General features: G+C 38.6%; 1 protein-coding gene across 5 annotated transcripts in view; it reads right to left on the reverse strand.

Annotated features, from left to right (window-relative positions):
• Window positions 1-8498: 8498 nt before the first annotated feature.
• ptprfb (protein tyrosine phosphatase receptor type Fb) overlaps window positions 8499-25791 on the reverse strand; it is a 370826-nt gene continuing 353533 nt past the window's right edge. For all 5 annotated transcript variants that reach the window (XM_056473241.1, XM_056473264.1, XM_056473255.1 and 2 more), the window contains 9 exons: window positions 25513-25632; window positions 25267-25421; window positions 23613-23898; window positions 18657-18835; window positions 12661-12787; window positions 12452-12577; window positions 11860-12014; window positions 11458-11593; window positions 8499-10154 (listed from right to left, as the gene is read on the reverse strand). In XM_056473241.1, coding sequence (XP_056329216.1) covers window positions 10086-10154; window positions 11458-11593; window positions 11860-12014; window positions 12452-12577; window positions 12661-12787; window positions 18657-18835; window positions 23613-23898; window positions 25267-25421; window positions 25513-25632 — 1353 coding nt within the window. In that variant the 3' untranslated portion in view covers window positions 8499-10085. The remainder of the gene's footprint in view (window positions 10155-11457; window positions 11594-11859; window positions 12015-12451; window positions 12578-12660; window positions 12788-18656; window positions 18836-23612; window positions 23899-25266; window positions 25422-25512; window positions 25633-25791) is intronic.

The following is a 25791-nucleotide window of genomic DNA, read 5'->3' on the forward strand; positions in this document are numbered from 1 at the left end:
TATGACATTGTTTATTGTAATTTTTTCATTTATTACATTTAAAGAAAGTGAATATATTTACTTGAAATCTTTTTTTGTTATTGTTTTCAGAAACGCAACCAAACAAGAAGAAGAATTGCCTTTGTGCATTCTTCAAAAAGAAATGGCTGGCTTTGCAAAAAGCCAGTCAGTGTCGACGTCGAGGCAGTAAAGTGTCTCCTTTACAGCCTCCGTCTCACACAGAACCACCGGGTCCACAGCCAGGCCCATCAACAGATAATTTTCAGCTTGGTCTGTCCAGCTTTGAGTCTCTGGCTGTAGACGATCAGACAGATCTTCAGTCTGGTCCGTCCGGCCTCAGGTCTCGAGCTGTAGATGATCAGACTGACCTTCAGCCTGGTACATCCAGCAATAAGCCAACAAACTTTGAAGAAAACAGAGCCTATCCAGAGCCAGCCGAAGGTGAGCCTAGTGTCCTTTTTATTTTGTTTCATACTTGTGTCAAGTAACCATGTGCATATGCTGTACAAATTGTGTGACATTATGTTTATTGTCAAATATTTAATTAATTTTCAAGTTAAAGAAAATGAATGTAGTAACTTGAAATCTTTTTTTGTCATTGTTTTCAGAAACACCACCAAACAGGAAGAAGAATAGTCTTTGTTCATTCTTCAAAAATAAATGGCTGGCTTTACAGAAAGCCAACCAGTGTCAACGTCGAGGCAATAAAGTGTCTCCTTTACAGCCTCCGTCTGACACAGATCCACTGGGTCCACAGCCAGGCCCATCAACAGACAATCTTCAGCTTGGTCTGTCCAGCTTTGAGTCTTTAGCTGTAAACGATCAGACTGATCTTCAGCCTGGTCCATCCAGCAATAAGCCAACAAACTTTGAAGCAAACAGAGCCAATCCAGAGCCAGCTGAAGGTGAGCCTAGTATCCTTTTATGCTGTGTTTCATACTTGTGTCAAGTAACTATATGTATATAGTAAATGCTCTACAAATATTGTGACATTGTTTATTGTATAATATTTCATTAATTTTCAAGTTAAGTAAAATGAATGTAGTAACTTAAAACTTGTTATTGTTTTCAGAAACACCACCAAATAGGAAGAAGAATAGTCTTTGTGCATTCTTCAAAAAGAAATGGCTGGCTTTACAAAAAGCCAATCAGTGTCGACGTCGAGGCAGTAAAGCGTCTCCTTTACAGCCTCCGTCTGACACAGAACCACCGGGTCCACAGCCAGGCCCATCTAATCTTAAGACAACATCTGTAGAAGATCAGCGTGATCTTCAGTCTGCTTTGTCCAGCTTTGAGTCTCTGGCTGTAGACGATCAGACTGATTTTCAGCTTGGTCTGTCCGGCCTTGAGTCTCTGGCTGTAGATGCTCAGACTGATTTTCAGCTTGGTCTGTCCGGCCTTGAGTCTCTGGCTGTAGATGATCAGACTGATTTTCAGCTTGGTCTGTCCGGCCTTGAGTCTCTGGCTGTAGATGATCAGACTGATCTTGAGTCTGGTCCGTCCGGCCTTGAGTCTCTGGCTGTAGACGATCAGTATGATCTTCATCCTAATCTTTCCTGCAATAAGCCAGCAATCTTTGATGCAAAACCAGCCAATCCAGAGCCAGATGAAGGTGAGCTAATGTCATTTTATTGCTGTTTTTCATACTTGTAAAGTAGCCTTTTTAAGTCATGTATTTACTTATTTACAGTATTTTTGTTAGTCTTAAAAACAAAAAATAATTTTTGGTAGATAGTCGCTGTATATGATTTCTGATATTAAGTGTCATTTTCTAACTTTTTTTTGTGTCTGGGGTTTCTAGAAAAATTAACAGATGTTAAGAAGAACAGAAGTGTCAATACATTCTTCAACAAAACGTGGCAGACTGCAAAACCTGTACACAAAAAGCACAATGTGGTTAGTCCACAGCCAGATACAGGTTCAGCTGCTGCAGAGCCAAATCCACACACTCCTGAGCCAGATCCACCTGCATCAGAGCCAGACCCACCCATTCCTGAGCCAGACCCACCCATTTCTGAGCCAGACCCACCTATTCCTGAGCCAGACCCACCTATTCCTGAGCCAGACTCACCAATTCCTGTGCCAGAACCACCCATTCCTGATCCAGATCCACACATTCCTGAGCCAGTAGTTCAATTAGATCTGCAGGATCAAACTGACAATTCTTCAGACGAAGAATCTTCAGACGAAGAATCCTCAGAAGATTCCCAGCCTTCTTCGTCCAAGTTTGTTCGAGCTCCTGTCAAGCACAAACGTATTGGAGACAAAAGCTGGTTGAGAACCATCGCATCGCCAGGTCCAAATATCCGTGAGTGTTTTACCTTTTCTTTTTCGTTTACTGATGATAGTTTCTAGTTTTAGTTGTAACTCTGTTTATTTATACTTGTTTGTACATGGGTACTCTACAAATAATCCTGATCGAATTTGATTGATTTCCTAATTTCCAGTTAGAATATGATTGTAAAATAGTGATTGTCATGTTGTTGTTTTTTCAAACTTGAATTATATTTAGATGACAAATGTCTTATGTAAACACACTCAAACAGTCATTACATTTTAGCTTCAGCTAAACACACCAGATCAAACTTAAAATATTTCAGGCTTAAGCCATGGTCATATTGCACTATTCACCCTGTAAACTTCCATTCAGACACGTCAATAAGTCAAACCAAAAACGGAAGATCTGACCTGCAAGTTTGCACTATGTAAAAGTGTGAGACCCGTAGAAGATAAAAATCATCTTGTTTTATCTTCTTGTAGCTACATCTGACAGAATTTTGCATGGTCAAACTCTAGTTCGATTGAGGCTTTATTTCAAAACTGTAGATTTTATAACTTATTTGAGACCTGTAGATTTATAACTGTAGAAGTTTGAACAAAACATCCCTGCATTCCATTTTTTTGTTAAGTATAAACTTTTTGTGCTTTTTTGCAGTTCCATTTTCTGCAGTATACGAAGTTGGAGAGAAGCTTGGCGAAGGAAGCTTTGGCGACGTGTTTGTGGGGATCCACAAATGTAATCAACAAGAGGTAAAATATATATCAGCACTTACATTTCGGTCTATATGATCCTAATTTCCAGAGTGAAAAGATTTAATTAGAGTTTACCCAACATCAACATCTCTTTTCTTTTTTTTTTTTGCAGGTTGCCATCAAATTTGTGAGGAAGACAAGAGCAGATCAGTATATCACAGCTGTAAGTTGGCCGTGAACATAATGTATATAATTAAAATGCAATTAATCTTAAATTCTAGTGAGTTTGAAAGATACCTAACCTTTTGTTCAACTATTTTCTACAGCCTGGACTTTACAAGCCACTGTTGGCAGAAGTGTCATTAAACCTGCTGCTAAATCAACAACCAAGAAGCCCTTACATTGCTCACATGATAGATTGGTTTGATGAGGAACAACAGTACATACTCATCATGGAGTACCCGCAACCCTGCGTGAATCTGCTCAGCTTTATCACTCGAAAAAAGCCAGAGAGTGAATCTCAGGCACGTAGCATTTTGTACCAAGTGGTGCTCGGATCCAAGCACTGTCTCGACAGAGGTATCTTCCATCGTGACATCAAGTTAAACAACTGCGTGATCAACACAGAGACACTCCAAGTCAAACTGATAGACTTTGGCTGTGGTGAGCTCCTCAAGAGTGTCTATGTGGGTGGATTTACTGGTGAGTTGGGTATTTGTGTTACCTTTGATGTATTGAGATGTGTTTACTGTGATACTAATGTAATGGATATGTGAAAGTTGTAATGTTTGCTTAACCTCAGTATGTCTTGCATTTTTATGAACAGGAGGATGCTGTCCACCAGAGTATGTTGCAACCCTGAAATATCGGGCAGATCCAACAACGGCGTGGTCTCTGGGCTATCTGATGTACAAACTGATGTGTGGCACCTACCCCTTTAAATCACTAGAAGACATGAAGACAAGCAGTCTGACTTTTCCATTCGGCATATCCAGAGGTTAGAGAACACTATAGTACCAATATTACAATGGTTTAAATGTTTCAAAACCAACTTTCAAACTTGACACTGTCAGTAACTAACCAGCTCTCTTGTGAACACTTGCAGAATTCCAGGATTTGATCTCGGGGTGCCTGATTACTGATCCCAATGAGAGATCCACCGTAGACGACATCTTAAATCACAAGTGGTTTCAGCAAACGCCAGGAGCAGAAGTCAGGTATTGTTTCTTAGTAGATGATGACAGAAATCAATTTCCAAAGTCTAAACAGTGCTATCAAACATGAACATTAACTTTTTCTTTTTCTATCCAGCAAAACCTACACAAAACGGACATGAAAGAGTCTTCAATCAAGCAAACTTATTGTAAAGGGAAAGCTCAACCTATCAATAAAGAAGAATGTTCTGAGATCCTTGTTGTTTGTAACTGTTTTTGTGATGAAAAATAGACACATACAAAGAAATCCAAATAAATAGTGGCTCTTATTTCAAAGAAATTAATTTAAGTACTATTAGCTTTATACATATGTAAGTTCATTTAAGATTGTGCATCTGTTTTTACACATGCCTTATTTAGTTCGGTTGAATCGCACTAGAGTTCATTTTTCCTCTTGGTGCGGTTCGTTTGGGCTGGTGGGAATGTAGCAATCGCACTCTAGTGCGCACCAAAAGCGAACCAAAAAAGCTCTTCAAGGAGGTCTCGGTATGCCTCAAATGAACCCTGGAGCAGTTTGTTTTTGATGAGAACATGATCCGAACTAGAACAGACCCAACCTCAAAAATTACTGCACCTTTTTGGACTAATCCAGCTGCTGTAGTCCAAAGCGCCATACATTATGGGATGTGGAGGAAAAATATTTGTAGACAGCGATTTATTGACTATTTTAAACAGAGAGAGAAATAAACATTACCTGATGGATCGTTGGTAATATTTCCGGAAGATGACCATGTCACATGTCTCCTGAAGTGACTTGCGATGCTCCTTCGAGGTTTGCAATGCATTAAAACATTGTTTTCCAGCCGCAGCTGCACTTTATTCTCGAAATATATAGTTTGTCTAAAGTAATGTATACAAACTATATAGTATGCTATGACCAGGGATACAATCAGCCAGCGCAGTTGTCCCTCTATAGTAAAAAGCGACATTTTGTGTCTGCCGGTTTGTTTACTTGCGGGAATTCCATTGGCATTTTCCTGCATGTCAATTCTGACCAGTCGGAAAGCCGTTTAGGAAATACGTTCAATAGCATCTGGCCAATGAGTGATGTGTATTTTGTCATATGACTGCATTTTGGTTCTTTTCAGCTGGTTCGGACCAAAGCAATCAGTGTGGTGTGAAAGGGACCCAAAATGGTAGAAAAAATGCTACAATGTATCATTTGTTGCCCTTGGTCCGGACCAAATGAACAGAACCACAGATCTGAAAGCACTCTTAGTGTTATCTTACATTTTTATAGTGGTTGTCACATCCAGGATCCACGTATAACACACTGCTGCTGCAAACACGTGTAACCCCCATAGCAGATCTATACACAGGTGGAGCTGGGGTGGTGGAGGGAAAAGATTGTTAGCTTTATTCAAATGTGAGTTCATTAAAAAAATTAATTGAGCCTCTTAGTGTAATCTTGCATTTTTATTGTGGTTGTCACCTCCAGGATCCACAAATAATAACACACTCCTGCTGCAAACACATGTAACCCCTGTAGCAGATCTATATACAGGTGGAGCTGGGGTGGAGGAGGGAAAAGATTGTTAGCTTTATACATATGTGAGTTCATTTAAAAAATATAATTGTGCTTCTTAGGGTAATCTTGCATTTTTATTGTGGTTGTCACATCCAGTATCCACAAATAATAACACTGCTTCTGCAAACACACACCCCCCATTTCAATGTGGTCATGTCACTGGCCCTTGAACATTTCCTGTTTGTTATCAAACTACTTCATTACTGTAACAAGAGGACATTTTATTTACAGCATTCATAACATTATTAATCAATAATGTGGCTCTTTTTGGAAGCTATAGAAATTTTAAGGCTGAAGCTGCGGTGACACTTGACTTTTCTTCCCATAGACTTCCATTCATACGCACGCGAATGTGTCAGACCGGAAACAGTCATGCGTCAAGTTTCTCAGGTTGCTGCTGTGCAAAGTTCAAGCTTGGTGAACTCTGACCTGCGAAATCGCATCACTTGACTGTGTGAGACCAATCGAGGATCAAAACATGACCTCTCTGAACAGAAATTTAAAGCATGGAGCAAATGGCTTTTTTAATGTCTCAACATCTTGTTTAATCCCGCTCCTTTTTGCAGCGCCGCACGACAGAATTTCGCATTATCAAACTCTAGTGTGACCGCAGCTTAACACAGAACTGTCCTGAAGTTTGTTGCCATTTTAAGTTGAGCCAAATTTTTATTTTTATTTTTTTTACAGTGGGTTGTGACTGGAAGGGCATCCGCTGTGTAAAACATACGGCGGAATAGTGTGGCAACCCCTGATAAATAAGGGACTAAGCCAAAGAAGAATGAATGAACATTCTTATACTGTACTGTACAGTTTATCCCTAAACACAACCCTCACAGGAACAAAAAACTGTTTTATTTGTGTGATTTACAGTATAAACCATTTTCGTCATGGGGATCAAAATAAAATTCAAACAAGGTCAGAATTTACTGCTTATTGTTACATGTTAGGAATACAAGGGATTCACACACACACACACACACACACACACACACACACACACACATACAAACAGGTTGTCTGTCTTTACGGGGACTTGGTCTCTTTGTTTATATGCATGAATCTTGTTAGCTATATTTACAACTTCAAAACACTCACATATTGGTACATTTTGATGCGAAAACATAATTTGGACACGATAAAACATTAAAATCTAAATTTTATTAAGTATTTACTTTTGTGTTTTACTGTTGTTAAACCAGTTACTCCATACAATTAGGAAAGTTAGAACAGATAGAACATAAAACATATGTTATTCTAAGAAATTAGTTTTTTTTTTTATTACATCATATAATCAGAAAGAGAAAGAAAGAGCTTTTTTTGCCAGGTATGTTCACACATATAGAGGAATTTGTTTTCGTGACAAAGCTTCTGCAGTGCAACAGGATAACAAAGACAGGACAAAAAACAGATAATAAATATATTTTTAAAAAATACAAGTAAGTAGTGAATGCACATATACAGATTGACAAGTGTATGTACGTGTTTACTACTATATACAACGTTATATGTCCAGCTGTTATGTGCAACTTGCCATGTAAAGTGTGTTGTTAAATAAGTGTATATGTGTATAAAAGTGTATGGCAAGTAGTGATGTTGGTTCCACAATTATTATCATCAAGTGTTCATGAGATGGATTGCCTGAGGGAAGAAGCCTGTTTCTGTGTCGGGCTGTTCTGGTGCGCAGTGCTCTGTAGCGTCGACCAGAAGGTTAAAGTTCAAAGAGGCAGTGTGCTGGGTGTGAGGGGTCCAGAATGATTTTGGCAGCCCTTCTGCTCGCTCTGGATAAGTACAGTTCTTGGGGAGTAGGAAGGGTTGTATATATTTATAGTGTTGGGCGTAATGCATTACAAGTAACCTAACATTTACCTAATAATATTACTTTTCTAAATAACGAGTTAAGTAACACATATAACTTAAAAAAATTAAGTAATAATTTTAGAGTTTAACTGAGTTTAAAAATGTAACAAGTTACTTTTTAAATTAAATTAAAATAATTTACTGAATCAAAATTTGTGTACTTACGTTAAATCACACTAAATGAGAGAATGAGCAGGAACACGATGGCAGAGCTTTACATTTCTGTGATTAAATTATTCTCATTATTTTGAACACATGGAAAAAAAGGGCATTGTCTCAATGCACAGTGGTTGTACTAATCAAACAAAAACACAAAAGTAGCAAACACATTGCTTTCAACTGTCATTAATCTCTTTATAAGGCATGTATAGTGTCAGGAAGTTTTCAGAAGGTAACTTCTTTTTTTTTTTTCCTCAAAAGCAACGTAACATTACTTTCCATAAAAAGAGTAAAGCATCTAGTTACTTTTTTGGGGAGTAACTTAATATTATAATGCATTATTTTCAAAAGTAACTTTCCCCAACTTCAGATTTTTTTAAGCTACAGAACAAACCACTGTTATCCAATATCTTGCCTAATTAAACTTATAAACCTATTTAAGTCTTTAAGCTGATACTAGCATCTTGCAAAATATGTAGTAATGTCAACATGCAACATGGCAAAGGCAAAATAAGTTTTTATGTATAGTATTTAAGGAAAATATATCATAAGTAACTGTATTTCAATTACCAAAAAATGAGCATTAACCCTTTACTTTATCAGGGGAAAGTTAATTACATCCAATGCTGCCTATTAAGTTGGAAAAATTCTTCCAAAGTAAAATAAAAAAAAAAAGAATATGGCACTCTTTGACACGGCCATTTTGTCTTCCCTTTGAAGCAAACAACACAACAAAGCCAGTCCAGAAACACACACAGAGACGACGCTTTGTACAAAAACCAATTATTGAACTTTATTAACATCGAGTTTTTTTTCCTGCAACATTTTTTTAAATTCCAGTTTTCTTATTAACAAATAGAAAACAGACTGTGTATACAACAGATCGAACCTCTACAGCACTAATCATTCACAAGGTAGAAATGAACTGCCAACATATTCGGAACATATGGCCAGATCTCCCTTTGACATGCCGGTTGTAATCGAGCAGGCATGAAAATGACGTCCTGTAGGAAGTGTTTTAAAACTCGACTTGTGCTGCTCCACCCCCACCCACCAGAAGAGAGCGCCAGACACCCGGGGTGTGCGTGGATAATACAGTAGATAGAACTTTTGTACCATGGATAGATTCACACACAGCAGTCTCTCATGTTTAACTCTATGTTGGTATATCAAGAAAAAGTCCAGGGTTACGTTTCGAGAGATTTATGGACAATAGAGCAGAAGCTGTTTATATACTGTATCTATAATAGTATTTATTCATCATTATACATTTTTTAATGTATATATATATATCGTATATTTCTGTATAAAAAGAAGAGTTGGATTAAACAGAGCTGACTCTCCTTCAAGGAGTGGTTTATACTGTACAGGTGCCAATGGCGATTGGTCTCATTTCAATATCAGGTCTTCAAATGTCCTAGAAAAGCGGGTGCGAGAGCTGTTTTTTTTCCGCCAGGATCGCCCCCCATATTTAATCTTCACAAATCACTACTGAGTTCTGTACAGTGCTGATTTGATGCGTTAGTTGATTTGCTTTCCCCCTAACCAAAAAGTTGTTTATTTTCTTAATTTAGTACCACTAACCCAAACATATATATATACGTCTTGTGGTTGGAGAGATTCTCAGAGACAAGAGACGTTATTAAAGGCTTCTCCAACAAGTTGAACCCGCTCATTTCAGCCCAATTATACATAACGAGGAAAATAACAAACAGTAAAATCGTGTTACAAAGTCAAACCATCAGCAGCTCAGAGAACACCAGTTCTCTGGTATTAGTATCAGGAACATGTTCAAAACACATGTTCTTGTGCTAAAATAACCTATTAGAAAGAAAATACAAAACAGTAAGGAAAAAGAAATAAAAAGATAGACCCCACAGTAAAGGCCGTTAAGACAAACGATGTTAAAAGAGGATTTAAAAAAATGAAAATATTCTAAATAAGAATAACAATATCATCATACTGAATTAAAAAAAAATAATAATAACAAAGGATGATAATCATGATAGCCAAACGAGAAGGAAAAGAAGATTTAGTGCTACCAGTAGCCTTGGACTGTAGTCTGGGTTGGCGTACGCTAAAGAGAAACCACTAGAATATCGTTTATTTGATTTTTTTTTTGTTTTTTGTAGATGGTGCTTCTTGAAAGAGAGTTGTCTATGTTTCTTAAAGCAATCTCTTGGTGCCGGTCAATAACGGACTGCTGTGATTGGTTAACCAGCCACTGGATAGCCTGCCCTTCCCGCCCCCAGCCCCAGATCTCTGTACAGGATGGGGCAGGGGGACAGGGGCTCAGAAGGAACACTTGGTGCACTCCTGAAGAGTTGTACCAGAGGGCTGCAGTCCAGGAGTGGTTACGTTGCATAGTGATCAAAACTCCCCAGGTACTCCAGAGCGGCTCTGTAGCACAGCTGGTACTGGTCCTGCAGGGCAAACAAACAAAAATAAATGTATGTCACACTTGCATCCTTAAATATTAATTACTGATCTCAAGCTTATCAAGTTGCTTTAAATTTGATCAGTCTTTAGAAATGAGACTTGTTTTTGTTTACTCTAGGTAGTACCAATGGGCAAGTGTTTAATTCAGTGGTCTCAAACTCAATTCCTGAAGGGCCACAGCTCTGCATAATTTAGCTCCAACCACCTCCAACTCACACCTGCTTTATAGTCTCCAGTCATCTTAAACTTCTTGATTAGTTGGATAAGCTGTGTTTAATTAGGGTTGGAGCAAACCTGTGAAGAGCTGCGGCCCTCCAGGATTTGAGTTTGAGACCCATGGTTTAATTCTAAAGCCTCAATCACTCTACGAGCGACTCGCATCGGCCAAGCAACAAGCGACCGTTCATTTTTTTTTGGAAAGTGAGTGACTTCTGGCGACCTCCGTCTATGTGAGCGACAGCGACTGTTAGCGGCCAGGTGGGCGTGTCAAGCGAAGCAACAAAGTTGAGAATTCTTCAACTTTATGCTAATGAAGAGAGACTTTTTTGTGCGACAGCCAATAGGAGCACCAGTAGAGCTCACGTAATCCTCTCTCAGCTTGCTCAGAGGCCGGTTGTATTCTCTGTGCTGTAGACCTACACAGACCTGCATTTACAGCAGATCGCAATCCCCCACAATTCTATATTTACCTATAAGACTGTGGGCGATCTTGTCTATATTTTGCTATGTTTCCATCAAAAATGCGAAACGTCTTTTATGCGATTTTCCAGTTTTGCGCATAAATTAGTGTGAATAAAGCAGCGTTTCCATCCAACGAGTCAGAGAATAAAATCATCACTTCCTGATTAACTGGCGCCAAATATCAACAGTAAAAATGGAAGCTTTCGGATTTTTTTGTTGGATTATTTTATTTATTTTGGATTGTGAAAGCAAAATTCTCCTACGAGATGGTGATTATACCGCCCGATGGTGAATGTGGTTATACTCATGGCAGGTATTATATGATGACAGTTTTTATCATTTATTCACTAATTTGTCAACAGTCAAACATCATCTGGGAAACGGTTTGAATTTCCGCTTAGTAAAAAAAACATTACATGTTCCATTTGGGACAACACTACATACATATACTATACTGCTGAGTGTTTAAATGCATAAGTGCATAGTGTATGGGGTGCCATTTGGGTGCTATATCCTAAAATGAAAAGGCCCTGGCGTAAACATAGTCTAAAATTTAACTGCATATTTGTGATGTAGTAATGTTTGGGCAGTGAGAAAGTACTGTACCTCTGTCTGCACCATGGCAGGCCTTTGTGTGCGCAGGGTTTTAACCGTCTGGAACAGATCCACCACACCCTCATATCTCATCCTCTCCAGGACAATACTGAGAGTGATGAAAACACCTGTTCTTCCCACTCCAGCACTGCAAAACAACAACATCTCTCAACTTAACACCTATTACACAAGGGGGAAGGATATGCGTGAAACATTATACTGCTGTCTTAAGTGTAATGTACAAAATCTGGGGACACAGCAATTAAATTAAATTGTTTATTCATTTTCTTTTTGGCTTAGTCCCCTTATTAATCTGGGGTCTCCACAGTGGAATGAACTGCCTAAATTTAATTAAATTAAATTAAATTCAATTAAATTAAACATGTAAACTCTTCCCGCCACAGATTAGCTTACCTGCAGTGCACAGTGATTGGTCCATCCTGCCCAAACTGCTCCTTGGTTTTATGAACTTGGCCAATGAAATCGATGAACCCCTCACCGGTTTTTGGCACTCCCTGCTCTGGCCAATCAGTGAACTGGAACTGGCGAATGGTTCTGGATTGACCGTCCTGTAGGGAAGGCAGAGTTAGTGGTTTATTAGGCTGCTAGTTTCCCTCAGATGCGCACACAACAGCTGGATATCTCCCAGTCCATATGCTCACCGTATGACCGCTTGTGTGTGCATGTAACAGCTACAAGCGGACTCATAACCTTGCTACTATTTTTAGACAATCAGAAAGCTCTGAAGTCCACTGCGAGCCACCCTGCACTGGATGAAACATCCGCCGGCATCACAAGACTCACACACACTCACACCACTGTGTCGGCCTCCATGCTTTTGTTTTCTTAAACTGAGCTCTACAATCTGGCCAATTTTCAAGTCTCTAGGCCTTACGGTTTGACTTCACCATTCACTTTTGGGGAAGAATAACAGCAATAATGCAAATCCTTATGCTTACAAACTCTTGAAGCCCTAACAACACATATAGGCGAGAGCCGCACGTACCCTGGCATCTGTGACTTTGAACTCTCGCAGGATGTACTGAGGCATGTTGTATTCGGCCATGGGATCCACTACAAAGTACTGATAGCGGGCTGAGCGCTCGGCGGGCCAGTACTGATGACACTTCTCCTGCGGGATCAATTGTGGAAAAATGTGAGTTTATGGCTCATTAAAGGAACAGAATACAAATAAACGGAGGAAGGTGCTCTTACCCGTCCCATCTCTCTGAGTTTGGTCAGCATCACTACAATAGTGGAATTGTGCTCCCATAACATCCTCCAGAAGTCCTCGGTGGTCTCCGCTAGAGGACCCTGAGTGGCAATATAGGCCTTCTGCTGTCTGTGGATACATGCAAATGCATCGTTTGAGTCTTCAGTGCTCAGAATGATAACGAGATTTTGACAATAGCCCTAGAAAACAGCTGTGCACTGCTTATGTCTAAAATGGTTGTGGGAATGAATGGTCAACTAGTCAGTCAACAAGTGGATTTGTCCGTAACTCTGTCATTGCCACTGTCAAGACTTTCCATCAGTTATGACAACACTTCCTAGCTGCTGGTTTTCCATGTGTTCATTGTTATATGCTAGAGGGCGCCATTGCACAACTTCTGATTGTGAAATGATTCATTTTTGATTTACAATCATTTAGATGACTTACAAATCCCACCCAGATGTTAAGATATAATGATAATAATAAAGTAAAACAGATACTTGATTTTTAACAAGAGGCTCTTTTATTAATTTATTTTCTGGTATATTGTATGCTTAGAGATCTGTACAACAAAATATTCAGTGTGTCTTCCAAATTTTGTAAATGACATTATTAAATGTTTGAAAATGCTGTTGAAAATACATACAGTTTAACTATTTATTTTGTTAAAGAAATATTTAGCACACATTATGAATTTAGTGTAATATGTTTTATTGTATTTGTTTGTATTGTTATGTTTGTCTTTTACTAGATGAACTCCAGGAACAATAGCCAATGGGGATGCATATAAACAAATGAATCGGTTACTCACAAAAATACATATAACAATAATAATAAATAATACAGAAATAGAATTAAAAATAAAATATTATTCATTCATTTTCTTCCACTTTTCTGGGGCCAGCAGTCTCAGGAGAGAACCCCAGACATCCCTCTCCTCAGACACTTCCTCCAGCACCTACAGGGGGGTCTCAAGGCATTGTCCCCCCAGCGTGTCCTGGGTCTTCCCCGAGGCCTCCTTCTGGTGGGACATGCCTGGAACACCTCCCTAGGTAGGTGTCCAGGAGGCATCTGAAACAGATGCCAGAGCCACCTCAGCTGACTTCTCTCAATGTGGAGAAGCAGCATCTCCACTCCGAGCTCCTTTCGGGTGACAGAGCTCCTCATTCTATCTATGGGTTCTATCTATGGGTTCATTCTATAAGGGTGCGCCATGCCACCCTGTGAAGGAAACTCATTTTAGCTGCTTGTGTCCAAGATCTTGTCCTTTCAGTCATGACCCAAAGCTCATGGCCATAGGTGAGGGTAGGAACGTAGACTGACCAGTAAATTGAGAGCTTTGCCATTCGGCTCAGCTCGTTCTTTACCACAACAGACCAGTACATTGACCGCATTACTGCACCAATCTGCTTGTCAATCTCACGTTCCACCATTTCCTCACCCATGAAACAAAACCCCAAGATACTTGAACTCCTCCACCTGGGGTAAGGACTTTTCTCCAACCTGGAGATGGCAAGACACCTTTTTCAGGTGGAGCACCATGGCCTCTGACTTCGAGGTGCTGACTCTAATCCCAGCCGCATCACACTCGAAAGCAAACCACCCAAGTGCATGCTGAAGGTTTATGTCTGATGAAGCTAAAAGAATGGATGTGAAATATTACATCCATTAAATAATAAAATATTATATATATTTTTTATAACAAAAATTATTTGTAACATTTGATCACAACAAGGTGGATCATGATCACTGGATTTTTATTTAGTTTTTTTGTGAGGGCTATGACAGTTTTTTTAGTTTAGTTTTTTCTTTTTAAATATTTCTCTGTTATTTCATTAATGGCTCTAATCAACATTTCTAAATTAATAAAAAACTACAAAGGTATAATTCAACCCAAAATTAAAATGACCAAATTATCATATTCTCCCTCATGTGGTTTTGAATCTGGGGTTTCTTTCTTCTGTTAAACACAAAAGAAGATATCTTGGTTGGTTGCTGGCATCCATTGACTTCCATAGTAGGAAAAACAGTTATAATGGAAGTCAATAGGTGCTATCTACCAGCATTTTTAAAAATAGCTTCTTTTGTGTTCAATAGAACAGGGGTTCCCAAACTTTTCTGCCCGCGACCCCCAAAATAACAATGGCAGTGACTTGCGACCCTCACATTACTCAGAGGTGATATTAAATATACAAATGTTGCACACAAAACAATAGGCCTATATAAACACGAGCATTTTGACAACACAAAAAAAGTTCAACAGTCTAACAACTATAGGCTATAATTTATACAGTCATTTATTAATTAGCTTACTTTAATATTAACCTCACCTAATAAGAATGATGGGCACATTTTCAGCACGGGCCTAGTATTGGTTTAACTTTGGAGACTGGCACTCAGAGATCATCTTCTATGTTCAGTTGTGGCCTGTATTCATTTTTAATGTATTTGATTGCCATAAAGGTGTCAGAAACTTTAACTTGGTGCTATAAAATCAATCTGCTGCAGCTCACACTATTGCTGTGTTGTTAATCTAACGTAAACACACAATCCTATGAAATATAATTTAAAGGCTGATGGCTTTTTATTTGCATGTTGTTGCTTCTTTATGTAACTATTAACTACTATTTTTATCTTCTGTAGGTTATAGATAAAATATGGTATTTCTAATGATTTAATAAAATTGATTTGACTTTTGGATATCATCACATGACCCGCTGTCATCCGACCTACACTTTGGGAACCACTGCAACAGAAGACTGAATGAACTATGCCTTTAAGCATTTTTTAATCACTTCTGTCCAAATACCAGGCAGATATCAATTTAATGGGCTCAACAAGAAATCAATAACAACCCAAAATTCTAAACAGATAAAATACAAAAAAGAAACCAACTTGCTCAATCAGTCCCCTCTATGTTTACATTTACCGACACATATTTGGAGGTCAGGGTTTTAAAAAGAGGGTATACCATTGAAGAAATGTTGGCAAACTATAACTTTACATGTAGATAGAGAAAATCTAAGGTGTTGTATCCCGGTGAGCACTGGGTGGCAGTAGAGCCCTACGCTACACCTGCTCACACACTTGACGTGCACACGGCAAACACGTCGCTGTCTCATACAAACAGTGCCATGGGTTAGCAACTAATGAAGGTGCTGCAGGCAAGGCAATAACATGGAACCGGGAGATTAAAGTCTGCTCAGGGCCTTGTTCCGACAAATAAAGAGACGGCAGAGAAGAAGAGAGAGATGAAGAGAGACGAGCCTGAACGAAGAACCAAGAGGAACGAGAGACAGCCTTCCTTACTCGGCCACTCATTCCACAGCACACACAGTTGTATATGTTTTCTGAGGACTTTCCATAGGCGTAACGTATTTTATACTATAAAAACAACTTATTTGGTTTTACCCAACCCTACCCCTAAACTCAACCCTCAAAGGAAAACTAGTGCAAATTTTGAATGTGAAAAGACCCAATTAAGTATGATTTTTAAGAATTTTGAATTATGAGGACAAAAGTAATACAGCTTAATAGAGTACAACTAGGTCATACCCATGTCATTTTGCAATTTCGTGTCCTCCTAAGTCACATTACCAAGTACACACACACACACACACACATGGCTTCCAAGAACACAAAACAGACATCAGGGACACGCTGCCTTTGACAAAGCCGAATTACCTCTATATTAATCATGCGGTTCTTCCTCGGAGGTTATTTTTCACCCCAATCAAACGAAATTCCACAGAAAGAAACACTAAAACGTTAATAAAGGCTGACACGAAAACAGCTCTAATGACGTATCCGCTCAACTGGCAAAGCTCTTTGTAAACTAGTAAGAAGGTCAAGCGTGTTTTTGTGCTTATCGCATTAACAAGCTCTTTAAAAGCTGCTTAATTGCTGCTTTTTGACAAGACAACAAATCTCTGCGCGGCCGAAGCCAGAGGCTGGGCTACAAAAGAAGACATGACTGAAGAATGGGTTTTTTCGGAGGGGGGGGTTAGAAATGTGAGTGGTGTCAATTACGCACCGGCACAGGTTGAGCTCTCCTCATTAAGTTTTAATTCAAACGAGAGGGGCTGATGCATCAAGCCTCTAGACATTTCCTTCACAGACTGTGTGACATTTCATGCCCACGCTTCGTTTTACGGCAAACACGACTGGCCTTTTCTCTCGCGCTTTTCTGTCTCTGATTTTCTCAAGCGTTCGGCCCCATTGAGAGCGCCTCCCTTTGTAATTCAATAAACAGCTGTCAGACAGAGTAAGGCAACAAAAAATGTGAAGGCTGAAAATGCGTCGACAAACTACGCCGTGCAGCTCATTGTTTAGGGAGAATATTGCAGGGGAGGAAAAGAGAGTTATGGATCATCTCATTTACCACGTACACAAGAACAGGCCTTGACGCCTGGATGTAAACAGAATAGGAGGAACAAAAACATAAGTCTACGTATCTAAGCATTAGCACTACTGCATTTATTTCGAGATGGGTTTAGAGGCCCAATGAACTAAACAAGTTCAAACTGGCAGTGGTGCATAAATAAAACATGCCAATTGAATAGGAACTGCAGATAGGAAACCGCAACATAATGCATAGCTGAATCCAAATTATAACAATGAATGTTCAGATGCATATTGATGTAAATCCCCTCAGCAAATCCAATTAGCATTTACTCATCTAATAACATGTAACTTCACATGTATGCCATATTTTCTAATTTGATATCTATCTACACGCACCGGCCACTTTATTAGTTACACCCTGTTAGTACCAGGTTGGACCTGCTTTTGCCTTCAGAACTGCCTTAATCCTTTATGGCACAGATTCAGCAAGGTACTGGAAATATTCCTCAGAGATTTTGGCCCATATTGACATGATAGCATCATTCAGTTGCTGCAGATTTGTCTGCTGCACATTCATGATAACAATCTCCCATTCCACCAAATTCCAAAGGTGCTCTATTGGATTGAGATCTTGTGACTGTGGAGGTCATTTGAGTACAGTGAACTAATTGTCCTTTTCAAGGAACCAGTCTGGCCATTCTCTTCTGACCTCTTGCATGAACAAGGCATTTGTGCCAACAGAACTGGATATTTTCTTTTTTTCGGACCATTCTCTGTAAGCCCTAGAGATGGTTGTGCGTGAAAATCCCAGTAGATCAGCAAATACTCTGGCATGTACATCTGGCACCAACAGCCATACCACGTTCAAAGTCACTTAAATCACCTTTCTTCCCCATTCTGATGCTTGGTTTGAACTGCAGCAGATCGTCTTCACCATGTCTACATGCCTAAATGCATTGAGTTGCTGAAATGTGATTGGCTAATTAGAAATTTGTGTTAACAAGCAGTGGAACAGGTGTACCTAATAAAGTGGCCGGCAAGTCTATCTATCTATCTATCTATCTATCTATCTATCTATCTATCTATCTATCTATCTATCTATCTATCTATCTATCTATCTATCTATCTATCTATCTATCTATCTATCTATCTATCTATATACAAACACACACACACACACACTGTATATACTTTCATCAGTCAGATAGGAAATAGTGCATAATCACTAGCATAGTACTTATAGGGTATTAATAACAAATGTTGTTATTTTTAAAAGCTATTTAAGTTATTCAATCAAGTGAGTGATTCCCTGTTTGTTATTTGATTAACATTAGAAATGAACATTAGCCAATTTATTATATTACGTCGTAAACACAGATGCAATATAATGCTACACATCAGCCTTTTCCCCTCAACTAAAAGTGGAGCTTCTAGCAACACAAGCCTGCTTTCACCACTAGCTGAAATGTGTCAGAGTGCTATTCATAATGCAACACAACTGCTTGTACAGTCAGCCCTTTTTTTTGCTCTTTTCACATCTCCAACAGTCAGAATCATAAGTTGTTTTTACAAATATGTTTATGTCATCAAGTTTCATCTAAACCTTGAGAAATAAAACAAACGTGCTCTTGATTGGCTTTGCATGAACAGATACCTGTATCCATCAATGCAGCTGGCATTGATGTAGTCGGAACCCTCCACTCCTCGGATTGGCTGCAGGCACACCCGTGTGGACTCGAAAGGCATGATATTGACCAGCCGGTTCTTGAACTTGTTGCAGGGCAGGTTGGCGCTGATGAATCTTGAGGTGTGGGCTTTTGAGTTGGCGAGTCTCTGTGGAAACAGAGTTTGGTTTGAGCATAAACAAGTTGGAACAAACATTATAGCAGAAAACGGGTGTTATGTGTGGGAACTGTGTCCTTTAGAGCAAAGCGCCACTAAAAGCGTGTTTTGTGTGTGTGGTTGTGATTGTAAAGTGAAGGTGAGCTCTGCAGCAGTAGAGTAACAGTCTGACTGGGAAAGCGAGGGCGTGACTGGCAGCGGGGAAGAGAAAGCACAGATGGACATCAGCAGAGAGCATTGGCTTCACTACAAGCTCCGTCTGCACTGGGTATCTACTACATTTTTTTTGGTGCCAGCTGCTGTTTCTACTTCTAGAATCCGCTCTGAGCTGAGCATGATAGTTATGCCAGAATTTGATTTTTTCTTAAATCAGATATAGCACCATTACCCTAAATTTTGCTAAGTGGTTTTCATACGAATATGCTTTTATATTTGTAATTTATACATTACATATTTTAGTTGTAGGGATGGATTTCACTCAGACTTAAATGTGCCATGTAATAAAACAACAAAAACTCTGGAATCTGAAGAAAGAAAGGCCCAGGAAAGACACATGCTAGCCCTCTTTCCTAAACTTTCCTTCCCAATTGGTAATGATAAATACTCAGATGTGACTGGTAATGAGTTTTTGTTCACTATCTTTGATAACTTTTGATTAAATTCCAAGAAATTAGTCAATCTTTAAGTCACTGGTTAACTTTAACAAAATAACCATTCATTGTTCTCATAGAGTAATTAAAGAGAAGAAAGAAATGCCGCAAGGTCGCAAGTCTGTATAGCAAGTCTGGCCCATAGTGAAGAGCTCTCAAGCTCAACACTGTGTATAATTTGGACTTCCATCTATACTCTTAGATTTCTCTTTGAGTAATTGATGTTGTGCATTTACTTCTGAATTGGCTTCTGTAATTGGCATGATACACTTTCATCTGGAAAATAAATGCTACCCTTTTTGATAAATTCTGGAGTCTTCCGAATTCATTGTATCCAGTAGATTAAGTGAAGTCTGTGTTACCATTATGATGTGACATGATTTTATCAATTTTTTAAGGCGCATTTGACTACGTAGCAGGAGGTACGACAGCACGACAATCTTTTAATCACTGATATTAGCAAGTTGTATGGAAATGACTAAATTCACTACTCTTTTAGTATGAGTGAGCAGTATGCAACCAGAATACTTGAGTATTAGCTTGAGAATACTTGAGTATTAGCTTGAGAAGAAACGCAATCCCAGGTCGTCGAACATTGTGACATTTGGTCCCTAATGAATGTTCAATTAAGAATATCGGACCCAAGAAAATATCAAAATCTACATTGTATCACAACTAATAATGTCAGCTAAAAGCATAAATGGTAAAATTGGAATAAGCAATATTGGAGTCAGATCGGAATATAAATAAATTCTAATAAATAACACAATTCTTCTCAGAAGCGCTAAAAAGTCTTACACGCATTTAACCTTCGACCATTGATCGGATTCTGTCATTGGACTGATAGAATCTATCATATAGTTTCACATATATTTTAAACAGCTGGATTAAAAAGTGTTATTCGGAGTGTCTTATTGTGGCCTTATTCCAACATGCAGTAAGTGTCAGACTCAGAATCTTTTCAAAGTTCACAAAAAAATGTTAGAGCGGTTGACTGTAGTATTGGTAACCTAGTAACCTAGAGTAAAAGCAAGCGTAATGGAGAAAACTGACTGGTTTCATAGGTGTAATGTTCTATTCTTACTCTTTAGTAGCTTATTCAGCAAATGCGTTTCAATCTCCCATTATTTGCATGAAGCCTTTTCACATCAGTCCAAATCAATGACTGTTTACATGGACATCAGTAATCGAATTATTTGCCTTATTATACCTTGGAATAAAACAATAATATGATTAAGGTGTTTACATGAGCTGCTTTTTGAATGTTCCTTTCACGATGTCTCTTTACGTGTTATAGCACATAATTCGATTGACGTCATTGCGTCCTCTGGTGTTTCATTTTTAATTTGTTGACTTTAACTGCAGTTTGGCACTTTCATTTGGGAACATTCCAATCATGCCTCCTGATGAACGCTATAACTGCTGAAAGTGTTGTTTTAATGGAATTTGATACCGCATGTTGTATGGGAAAAAACCTTGGCATTTCGTGATGCAGGTGTCTGTGGTCCTTCATTGACTCGGTGGGTGCAGAGAATAGTGTCAAACAGCATGTGTGTATAGACTGTTCTGTAGCAAAACTCGGTGAAAATCCTACACGACGGTAATAGTTTGATTAAGGTGTTTACATATCTGTACTGCTGTCTTAATTCGACTTCTGTTTAGTTAAATTCTGACCTTAATCAGATTAAATGAATCAAACATCGCTGTTTACATGTTAGACTCTTAATTAAAGTATTATATTAATCACATTAAAATCGGATTATTGATGTCCATGTAAACTTACTCAATGTCAAGGGAGTGTGTTGTATGAATTTTTTTTTCAATTGTATGAATTTTTCTTTGACACTTGGTTGTATGCATTACCTGTTTCTTGTGTCGTACTTCAAAATGCTCATTAACATAGCGTGATGAAACCCAGCTACCGACTCTGTGAAGTTCCAGCTCAAAATACCCCACAAAATGCCTGTTTGTTTCTTTAAATAGAAATGAGATGCTGCTGCTTCCTGCTACCATAAGAGTGTGATATGCTTATTAATTGTGTCTTGGTTACTTTGGCAACAGCAAACAAAACATGCTGATACTTTTAAAAGTCTTGTCATACATTTAAAACTTCTGATTCATGGTTTTCTAAACACAGACAGAGTGCACACTGCAGGCTTGCGGTCAGATGTTGCATCAAGTGAGTATTATAGGTTTTCTTTTGTGTTAGGTGTCAGATACACATAAGGTAAAGTCATACATAAGGTAAGCATAAAAATGTTTTCAATTAATTTGATTTTAAGTGTGTTGTTTTAGGTTCATGCAGCTTTCATAAGCTTCACTGTAATGCCATTGCCTATAAACTTCTCTGTCTACTGCTATTGCCATCTAGAGGCAAGATTTATGTTCATAGCTTAATAAGGGTATATGCAGGAATCCTACAGGAAATTTCAATACCTTTTTAAAACTTTTTAAAGACTATCTCAGAATATTTTAAGACCTCATCGCCACAAACCTTTAACTTATTAAACAGTTGTAGTTAAATAAATGAATGGAGCACAATCGTGCAACAGAACCTAGATAAGCTCGGAAGAAACAAAGCTTGAAAGAATAAATTAATGTACATGGTTTTTTTCAGCGACAGGTTTCAGCCGCTGTTTAAACTCCTCTTACTCCAACCAGGAGTACGCAAACTTGCATTTTCCCATTTTGCCATCTGTTTTGCTCTATGCGAGGGCTATTCAATTCAAAGGGGGCCAGTTCATGAAAAGCATCCCAAATGAGGAGCCGAAGAGATATGACTTGCAATATGAATGATGACACAACAGCATATAAGAGCCCATATGTTGTGTTTTTGCTCCTTAAGACACCCACCTTGTTTTTTCTACATTAAAATGTTAATATATTGTATTTTGAAACTACATAATATCAGTGCATTGTAAAATGTGGCTTTTTTACAAACATATTCAAATGTTGTATTTCAAAGCACAACAAAAGCAGTGCGTTGCTTAAGTAGGCTTCTTCTACATGTTTTGAACTGCATAACAATTAGGGATGCAACAATTATAGATTTTGGCAGTACGATTATATAGTCTGAAGAAAAATTATGGTTTCACGGTTATCACGTTTATTGTTAATTTAAAATTATTGTTAATTAAGCTTTATATTAGGTAAGTATTTAAATTAACTGTTGTTATCATCTGCATTCATACATACATAATCATTTTAATAATCTGTAATAATTCGTCTAACATATCTTTTGTTTATATTGTATATATATTATATCTCACTACAGCGTGAGATGTTTTCTACTCGGTGCATCTGAAAGATGCGAGCACATTGCTCCTGTGCATATATTCTAATATTGGAAATAATGAATTTGCGCGCGGAAAAGACACGATATGTGATATAAGCTCGGAACTTTAAACTAGCGCACAGGTGGCATAACTTTAGTTGCAGCAGTTTCGTTCCGTGCAACAGAAACGCAGCGTTGAGAAGCCTGTAAGCTTAAGTATCAAAATGTTTTCGGCTGCTCGCGTCACTCGCTTAATGTCAGGTGACTCATGCTCTGCGCAGCCTTCAACTGCAGCTTGTGCTGTATTGAACAGATACACGTCACTTCATACCTATAGCGGCTCGCTTTTTTGAAGTCAAACACTTGAACAAAAAATTGGAAAACGCTTGAAGAAAATTTAAGACCTCGTAAAAACAGGATTAAGACTTTTTAATGCTTTTTAAGGGCCTTAATTTTCTCATAATTAATCTATCAACTTTTAATACGTTTTAAGACCCCGCGGACACCCTGTTAATATTGTGTCTTGTGAAAAATGTATAATAAATAATTTATTTAAAAAATATTTAGTTTGGATTTTTATAAAAAATGTTTTTACGTTTTTTTTTCCAGTTTCAGTTTTTTCAGTTTACAGATTTGTTTTTTTTTTGTACAGTATCATGCAGATCTTATGTTTTAGTTCATCATGTCATAATAGCTGACATCAAAATAAATGTCAGCTGATCATCTGACTAGAATTTAGCTGGTCAAGTGATCTCAACATAGCAGCCCCATCAAGTTACCTTTTTATTAGTCTAATTATACTATAACTGGAATGAGTAAATTAGGTGCAGTGGTGTGCAATCACCTTAAACTCCAGCTCCATGGCTGTGACGGTCTCTCCAGTCGATGGCTGTGTGAGCTTCTGGATGTGGGCGTAGAGGTTTCGGGCAGGGACCTCTGTGTTTCCACAGGTGGCGGCCTCCAGAAGGGCCTCGTGGATAAAGATGTACTGGTCCTCCGTCTGCACCATATAGTTCCTCTGAGATCTCATACATGTGACGTGGCCATAAATGTCTACAGACTTCTCGTGCTTCATGCGCTCCAACATGGCATCGATGACTATGAAGCAGCCTGTACGGCCAACTCCAGCACTAAGAGACATAAAATACTAGTTAGACAACAAATAAACTGTACTTAGACTACATTAGATGCATTACATGCTGAATATTCAATTAAATTTTTGTTATTCCATTGTCTGTTCAAATTCTTGATTCTGATTGAAGGTGCACAGCAAAATTGTTAAATGCAGAGGTACTGTAGTTCCAATCAGTTTTGAGTCTTCATTTATTAGCAGATTCAAAGTAAGGACTAGAGAATCTAACAAGTCATAATTGGTTAACATTGTCAAAAATTTCACTGCAAAGAGCAAAATTAACTTGTCTATAACTTGGCAAATGACCACAGAATAAGTAGGATAATCAATACCAAGACATGCATTAAAGGATTTTAAATGCACGACGTGAAGGCAAAAAAACTGTTTTGATTGTGCCTTACATATATTTTAATATAGTGTTGTGGATTTTTATAGAAGTGTTCTGGTCAGTGATTTGAACAAACGCTAATTTATTTCAAATAAATTTAAATCAGTGTTTCAAGAGTTCACACTTAGCTGATGATTGATAATATAGAGTGTTTGGCATGCCCTGAGCTCAGAAGATCCTCTAGCCAGGGGCTCCCTCCCATTTCATCGGCAGAGAGGGAAGTCTGAGCTCAGGTAGGTCTCGAGAGCTCCCCTGAATTTGTTCGTTCAGCCTATTCCTTGATTATTAGTAATTGCAATGGCGGAATAAACTGCCAACTATACCAGCATATGTTTATGCGGTGAATGCCCGGTACTAAAACACTCATATACTGTGCCAATTTGGTTTATTCAATTAGCTTCTACTGCATGTCTTTGGACTGTGGGAGGAAACCCAGTACTACCCAGGGGTAAACCCACTTGAGTATTGGGAGAACATGTAAGTGCCAACTGGCCCAGCCGGGACTCGAACTATCAACCTTCTTGCTGTGAGGCAACAGTGCTAACCACTGAGCTGTCATGCTGCACTCTCTTGGATTAATCTAGGAAAGAGGGGAAGGATTAGGGGTGGATGGGGGGGGTTTCTTTAAGGCAAAGATGACTAAGGTAAGAAAATCTGGTTATTTATGTATGTGTGGATTCGTTTGATTGGTAAGTCATATGATAGCTAATACGGGACAAGCCATGGTCAATCATAAGCATGTGATGCTCTTGAAATTAGTTTATAAATAAACTTCACGCAAGTATTATATAATTCCTTAATTAATTATTATCTCTATAATGAGAATCAAATGTGTTAACCTGAATACACTATACCAACTAAAGGCCCAAATCTTTTCTCCCAATTCCACCAAGCAACTGCTCACTTTAAAACAGTTTTATAAGATCTCAAATAAGTGAAAAGTTCAGCAGTAATGAAAGACTGGGGAACGGCGCTTACCTGCAGTGCACTACCATGGGTCCAGCATCAGGAGGGTTGCAGGCTTTGACCCTGCGCAGAAAGGCTAGGATGGGGGTGGGATATTCAGGCACTCCGTGGTCTGGCCAAGCCATGAACTGAAACTGCCTGACCTCGCGCTTCTCACTAGAGCCATTCTGTATCAATATAGTGGGTGGAAGGAGGTTAAGTGGACTGCAAATATGGAAACTTACTATATGGAGGGGACCATAGCAGGGAACTTTTTACCTTGTAAAGGGCAAAGGTGCGCACACTGTAGGTTGCCAGCTCAACAGCATCAAGCATGGTCACTTGAATCATTCCATAAGTCTCTGTGCCACGAATGGGCCAGTATTGGTCACATTTAACCTGTGTAGGAGGACAAGAGTAATGGTTAAATAGCGAAGGACTGAAGGCTGCTCTATAAATATTAGATATTTAAACATAAGCCTTTTAGGCTCTACACATACACACACAGCTAATATTAAAGACATAGTTCACTCAAAACCAAGCCTCTTTGAATTTCTT

Source organism: Danio aesculapii, chromosome 2, assembly GCF_903798145.1.
Source record: "Danio aesculapii chromosome 2, fDanAes4.1, whole genome shotgun sequence".
Lineage (NCBI taxonomy): Eukaryota > Metazoa > Chordata > Actinopteri > Cypriniformes > Danionidae > Danio > Danio aesculapii.